The sequence below is a fragment of the Anopheles aquasalis genome, chromosome 3 (assembly GCF_943734665.1).
Source record: "Anopheles aquasalis chromosome 3, idAnoAquaMG_Q_19, whole genome shotgun sequence".
Taxonomy (NCBI): Eukaryota; Metazoa; Arthropoda; class Insecta; order Diptera; family Culicidae; genus Anopheles; species Anopheles aquasalis.
In genome coordinates this window covers 6,217,501-6,225,000 of record NC_064878.1, presented here as the reverse complement: position 1 = coordinate 6,225,000, position 7,500 = coordinate 6,217,501, and the positions used below count along the sequence as shown (strand labels likewise).

Sequence of the window (7,500 nt, the reverse complement as noted above, 5' to 3'; positions counted from 1 at the left end):
TTAAATTTGTTTTTCTCGTTTTCTGCTTCATTCGCAACGCAGTGAGAGCGGTACGGGGGCGACATTTGAGCTGAAAGAGAGCGCAGTCGCGCGCATGCTGCTCCTGTTGCCGCCAGCGATCATGCTGATGATGATGATGATGATGCACTCTTGCGTGTAAACCTGTTTGTTGGGCGAGAGCGCAGCGGCGATGCAGACATTTAAACTTAGGCGCGCTTAAAGGCCGTTAAATCACATGCACACACTTGCACTAACTGAATCGCGAATCGCGATCGCGATCGTGAGCAAGATGTGATCTCGCTAGTGGTAGTAGTAGTGGTAGTAGCGTAGTGAGTTTGCGTTATTGCAATCATTTCGAAATTTGCAATCCACCAATGCTCCGAATACGCACGCGATCGCTCTTGTTTTCGTCAGTGCACGGACCGTGAGTGATCTCGCCTTGGGCGGTCCTCGTGGGAGCATCGGTTTTTTTTTTTTCAAAAATATTTGAGTATTTTTATTGCAATTTTTCGTTGACGAACTTTTGAGTCAATAGACGCGATTGAAAGCATAGCTTGCATTTAGCGGTGCAACCAGAATTGCAGTTGGAGAGCGCATCGGATCCACGTCAGCACATTCCGAGTCAGCAGCTAGTGCAGCGTGATGATTCCCGGTACTCGCGGTATAAGCAAACAAACTGGTCACTTTCGTAGAAGAGCCTGCTATCGGAGCTCCCGAGGGCTAAGTAGGACGAGCAACTTATATGCGCACCGTAATCTCGCGTATCCGCACAAATCCACACCAACGGTCGCCCTGTAGCAAGGTGTCGCTTTACTTGCAGCGTGCATTTCTTTTCTGGCATTGAGACCGAATTATGCTGATTTGGCGCGCGCGCTCTCCCGGCAATGGCAAACGAATAATGCAACGACACGACCAACACTCCTGGTACGGACGCGCGCCCGAACGTCCGGCAAGCAGAGGGGCAGCATAAGAGACAGGTGGAATGCGACAACGACGACAACGCGGCGAGAACGCAGCAGCGGCGGCGGCGGCTCTCATTTAAGCGGCAACGTGATTTAGTTCAGTTTCAGCTCCGGTAGGCCTGAGAAGTGTCTCTTGCCTGTTTGCTTGCTTGCTTGCTCGGTTCGGCTCGGCGGGGCCGGTTCAAGCTCGTTTTCTCAGCCCGGTCCGGCCGGTCCGGCAAAGTGAAAGGGGTGAGGGAGGGGGGGGGGGAGGAAGCCCCGAACCTCGTGTTATCGCTCGTTCGGTTTCACGCATACACCCAGAGCCCTTAACCCAATAAAAGGTGTGTGGGGAACAAGAATTTAAGTCGCTTGTGTTGGTATTAGTGGCACAACATGTTGTTGGTTGGTAGAAGGGGAAGAAGGTGGAAAGAGTGGAGACCCCCCTGTCACCCCTTTTCGCGACACAACATACCGCGGCGCCACCGCAACCCCACAGCTCTTTGTCCGCATTAGCATGCTTGTTAGGGGCGGGGGGGGGGGGAGGGGCATGTTTCGTGTGTGTTGGTGAAGCATTCGACTCGGTCGGATGTTGGGGAACGGGGTAGTGGGTTGTGGGTGGTGGGGGGGAGAGGTGAGTGGGGGGGGTCTAATCGCATCACGACGGTTTCGGATCGCTGGCCACCGCCAGTGACATATTTTCGCTACTTTCCGAGAAGTGTGGAGAGTGTTTTCCGTGTGGTGCAGAGTGCAGCGCGCAGCAGTCCCTTGTTGCGGTTCCTTGCCTTCTGATCCTCCGGCACGCACCGGCCGATCGCGCTCTCGGTGCTCTGTGGTTCGCTCACGTTCTAAATCGGCCATTTTGTGTGGTATGATGTGATGTATTTTGTGATATAGTGGCGACGGCGAGAGCTCTCTTATAGGTGTGCTACTACTTTTCCTCGCGCGTATGTCGAGCAGACAGAAAGAAGAAGGGAGAGCATGCCGGCCGGCCGCCCGACGGGGGTTTCTAGAGATGTCGGTTCCGGACTTGTTGAACTCAAGGCGAGACAGGTTCAGGTGACAACAGTTGTGTGCACGGGACGCGACCCTGGCAAGTAGGTGCGTGTGGTGCCGCCTATCCGATATCAGTGCGCGTTGACCGATAATTTGCGTCTCCTTTCGCGCTAGGCTGACAGTTTGTGCTGATCATCGATCACCCTACTCCTCGTCCTCATTGCCCAGCCAGATCACTTAACTGGATAGTGTCCGTGGACCAAAACCGTTCGAAGCACACGCGCTCCACGTAACGCACAATCATCTGAATTGTTATCTCCTTGCAAGCTGGTAAGTGCCATCCGGAGACGTGCCGCGCAGTGCCGCGAAGTGTGCCGCGCGATCCGCCATGGATGTATGCGTATGGCGGTGGAGTGCAAAAAAATTCCACGACCGCTGGAAAAGTGCTGACCTGTTTTTACTCCCCTTTCGAAGCCGATCGATTGGCCCCCATCCCCCCGCCGTCGCCCTCCCGGTATTGTACTGCGTTCGCAACATTGTAGTACGGCCGAGTGTGTTTTGTGGCGTGTTTCTGTTTGTGCTCCATCATCCTCCTCTCGCTGTGTCTGCTGGGTGCGTCACATGCACACGCACCCTGGCAGCGGTGAAGGAGAATTCACACGTGGTGAAGTGACGAAATTATCGAAACGTATGTTGCCTAACAGTCTGATAAGAACGCGGGGTGATGCGGTTTTTGGGACGGTTTCACCCTTTGGGTGACCATTTGTTTTCCCTTTTATTTTTAGCCACGATGCACTGTACTGTTTGGATGATGCATTCAAATTTACCGAAAGTTTAATCATTTCAGTGATAGTGTGGATAACCCGGTTGATTCATTGTCCCTGCTTTCCCTGGGTTTGTTGTGGGAATTTTTCAATCCGCCGTTCATGCATTACGCATAATTGGATTAACCCGTTTATCGTTCTTTCTCCTCCTACTACTTCTCCCGTTTGTTATCAATGCCATTCGTATACCAGAGTGAAATCGTGGTTGTTATTAGCGCGACGCAAGCAATCCCTACGCGGCGGTGTGCGTGAACAGTGGGGTTAAAGGACCGTCTTCGGAGAAAACAGTGTTTGTTTCAAATCGCGCCGATCGGTTGATTTGTACTATGGACCACTATCATTACAAGCAGCATCAGCAGCATCAGCCGCAGCCACAACATCACCAACAGCAACAGTACCACCACCACCAATACCAACACCAACACCAATCGCATCGTGCGGGCATGGTCGGCGGTGACGCACCTCGGTTCGTTCCTGTTGGTGGAAGCTGGGAGAAGCAATATTATCCCCAAACGACGAATCCGCTGGTGGACACGGTTTTAAGAACCGCACTCTTCGAATACCGCGGTGAAGGGGGGATGCCGGCGATCAGTGCGCGCTACGATGCTGGTGCTGGCGGCAGTAGTAGCACTCAGAATCGCTGGCATCAGTCGCGCCAATCGTATGCCTCCCAGCATTATTCCCAGCCGGCGGCGGTTAGGTAGGTTCTGCTTCCTGTAACCCGTGAGCCACTTAAGCATAATTATGCTCTCCTGGCATGTGGAGAGGGATATCTGAGACAGAATATTCGTTGGGTTAGTTTTTTGGGGACCGGTGAGACCGAGTTTAGAAGACAACAGTCAACAACGATCGTTCAAATAGTTAATAATATTCTGATGAAATTCATTATTGCGCCACATTAATTGTTTACATCAAAAAAATCATGCAATTAATGTGGTTTTCTTTTCTTCTTTTCCAGGTAAGCATTCCAGCGCTACGCAACGAATGTCGTGAATGGTTTGAAAACTCTCCGTAACTCTTTCATAACTAAGCTCACTAAAGTGCATTCGGTCGATGTGGCCACATGGAACAGTGGTTGGGGTTTTATGTGTTCTAAAGAGCAAACAGTCGCCGCTGGGAAGGCCTCCAGAGAGGTGGTACGGGTGGAAAGAGTGTCCAAGAGTGAAGGGCAGAGGGCGGCATACAAAGTAAACATTTGTTATCAATATGATGCCATTTCCGGGTTCTGTGGCGTTTTCTCCTTCCCTTATGCGCGTCGTCGGTGTCGTTCTAAACATGTGGACGATGCTCCCTCCGCCGGACGCCCCCCTTCCTTCCACTAGCGTCAGCATGCATACTGCTCACTGACTTATCTCGGGCCGTTGTCCGTTGTTGATTAGGAAGAGGTGATTGTGCACCGCATTACTTGAAGGAAAACCCCGGCGAGATGTGCCGTAGTGACCGACCGAATGGGAATGTCTTCTTCTTTTTTGCCAGCAGGAGCCCGAGGCCTCCGGGATCTTATGCTGCCTAGCAGGCTGTAACCAATTAACGTGGCCGAGCAGAGGATGATATTCTTCTCTCACACGAATTTAGTCAAACGAATAACGCACATGCGAAAGATGGGAGAAAGAGAGGGCCGTAAAGATGGGTTAGTTAGTTTTTTTATGTTACAAAAAACGAGCGATTTCGATTGAGCCTGTCCTTGGGTGGAACATTGTGATGAATTCGCGACGAAATAACAACGACGAAGGGGTAGGAACAGCGAGCGAGAAAGAAAGAGAAAGGGAGGAAGAGAGAAGGAGAGCGCAAGAGAGCAAGAGGGAGCGCGAGAGACCATAAAAGATTATACTTTCATTCATAAAACGCCGCGAAGAGCATCGTATGTATTGTAGCAAGGCGGTGGTGTGCCTCCTCAATTGCAAAGCGCTTGTTTCGCTTTCCATCTCGCTCCGGTTGAGTTATGAATGGTTAAGTAAATCGCCGGCGAGAAGATGATAATGCAACCCGATGGAGCGAATACTGCACGGGCGTGTTTCAATACGCCCTTGTAAACAACAACTCCTGTCTCAGTTCGGCTTGATTGCTAAGAATTCCCAGTGAGAATTATTTTTATATAATAAATGGATTATCATATTCTTACACACCATAGTTTATGGAGGTGTACAGTTAAACGGGGAAAATGTGCCAAATATGCCGGACTGTACAGCGTAAAATTATGCCAACAACATTACGCGTTCGATATTGTACCGGACATAGGGAGGAGGACTCTTTCTTAAGAGGATTCGAATCCAGCAGAGCAGACAATGACGCGAGCCATAGCCACACTTCACTTCTCTGCCCCAGACTGTGAGTAAACAGTCGTCAGCAGTAATGCCAGCAGGCGCGCTAGCGGGGCTTCAATGGTATGCACTTAATGCACTTTGTTGCAGTGCCTGCATCCGTCGCGCAATGGTGGTGTAGCACATGTATTTTTTTTCGTTTTTTTTTTTACAACCGCTGCAATCGCCTTCGTGCGCGGTCGCAAGCCGATACAGGGTGCCAGGGATCGATTTGTTATGTTTCTCCATCCACCGATGGACGTGTGTGCGTTTGAGTGAGTAAAGAAAAGGCTGAGCATACATTCACCACCAGCATCGAATGATACAGTCAGACTGGTATTTTGGGAGGGAAGATCGGGACTGTTTGGAAGAGAACGGCAAAGTGCAGAAGATACGCAGGGGGTACTGGCAAGGGCTGGCAGGAATTCTGCGGACTTCCTGCGTTTGGAAAGCGTTGAGATCGGAGCAGAGGATAGAATTGGGGCGTGGGGGGGGGGGGGGGGCACTACGCTAATAGAAAGCGACAAACAGTGCTCCTTGAACAGTGAGAGACCCACTTCCCAGAGTCTCAGCGGGGACCAGCTTCTTCTTCAAACAGCAGTCTCGACGCGCGCGCAAGGAAGAATCCAGGCCTGCCGCCGACGAGTTGGGTACCGCCGACCTCGCGACACGAAACGTGAGCGTTTGCTGCGCTGGCAAACATCTATTTTCTTCATTTCTACCACGCCTTCCCGCTCTTCTCCCAGTGGCATTTGGTGAATGCACCGTTGACCATGCGACGACGATGACGACGGAGGACGGAACGTGCGTTGCGTTAAGATTGCAGCCCGAGTGTGTCCCTGGATGGTTCGGCTACAGTTCCCAAGCCAGCCAGCCAAACCATTTGATATAGACTTACGATACCAGAACCAATTCTCTTGAGAAGTAATTCCAAACTGTTAGTAATTTTCAGGGATTGTTTATTAAAAGAAAAGTTTGTTTGTTAAATAAAGGTTCAGCTGGACATAAATACCAATGCTGGACAAATGTTGCCTTCCTAGACGTAGGATGCGAAAGTTATCCTACGATCGCTGGCGTGAAAGCGGAATGAGAACGGTGCGTTGGTCTGTTGTAACGGCGAGTAGAACGAGTTTCTTCGGCGCAGCAGCGCAGCTAAATTCCTTTTCTGGCCATCGCACACCGTGGCCCACCGGGAAGACGACGACTAGCAGTTTCTCTCTCTATCTCTCTCTCTCTCTCTATGTGTGTGCACGAGAGTCTGCGTGAAGGTGGGGTTTGGAGGTTTTATGCCGGAGGAATGTTGCTTATGTGGGCCAACGCTGGCAATTCCCGAAGTGTGTTCGTCTGGCGTTGGACGGTTCGAATCTCTCTCCCGATCTCTTTCTCGCTGTCTGCTGATCGGTGCAAGCAAGATTTATGCTACATTCCAGCGGTCGTTGACGTGAGAGTTACTTGAACATTCTGCATACTCCCATAGGCTGCCAGCAGCAATATCATCATCAACATGATCGGCTGCAGCAACTGGGCAAGTCATTGCACAAACGATCGATCGTATAGACCACAGGCTGTGTGTACTTTCTAACATGTTTTTAAAACATTTATCTACAGCGCATGACTTTTAAACCGCACCATATTGAACCACGTAGCAAACTATCATGAACAAGAGCCCCAGCATGGGCCCCGTAACTGCTGCAATCCTTCTCGCGCAGCGATTGTACGAAAAGAGCGAACGTAGCGACGTTATGCCGCTTCCAGACCAGTTCCAGTTCGTCGCTGGAATTCCTTTTATTTTGCCGCCATTTGCACGGTTGTAACGGTTTCTCGCATATTTTTAACATTTCCCTTTTTGGCTGTCGCGTCAACAACCGCTGATCTTTGGTCGGAAGAGGCTGCATTCCTGTTAAGAACTCTCACCAGGAGGATCACCAGCGCAACGCACCAGATGAATGTGTGTTTCATAAAAATAAAATCACTGATAGATTGAGCTACAACTAGCAATCATGCTTAGTCTGCTCGTTCGATTGGGTTCCATGTGATGTAATATGGAGAGAAAGAGTATTTTCGGTGATGCTGTAAGGGGTCCCTATGCTGTCCCGATGGTACAATGCTCCCTGGCTTCACTGCGGTATGGCAAACGACGAACTCGTGCAGGAATGCATCATTAGCAAACCGGAACAGACATTGTTGGAGTGTGCATGGGCCTCGGTGTTCCGTCATCCACCCACGGGCCTGCATTTGTCGATTGCTGTTTGCATTCGCGATCGACTGTTTACGAATGAGTCATGTACTGTCAGCTCGTATTGGCTCTGACCGGGTTATCCAGAATGCTATCGATCATCCGCATTCTTCACTCTAGCAAATTGATGAAGGATCGACCGTTTGCCACCAAACGGGTAGTAGCATTCTTACCAAAAAAAAATATGGGTTGTGTTTGCGGTG

General features: G+C 50.5%; 1 protein-coding gene across 13 annotated transcripts in view; it reads left to right on the top strand.

Annotated features, from left to right (window-relative positions):
• LOC126578252 (insulin-like growth factor 2 mRNA-binding protein 1) overlaps positions 1-7,500 on the top strand; it is a 54,670-nt gene that overhangs the window by 30,758 nt on the left and 16,412 nt on the right. The window contains exons 1-3 of one of the 13 annotated variants that reach the window (XM_050240622.1): positions 1,656-2,042; positions 2,112-2,267; positions 2,954-3,461. The exons of 5 other annotated variants lie outside the window; for them this stretch is intronic. In XM_050240622.1, coding sequence (XP_050096579.1) covers positions 3,088-3,461 — 374 coding nt within the window. In that variant the 5' untranslated portion in view covers positions 1,656-2,042; positions 2,112-2,267; positions 2,954-3,087. 7 more of the 13 variants (XM_050240630.1, XM_050240626.1, XM_050240627.1 and 4 more) reach the window with 7 other exon arrangements.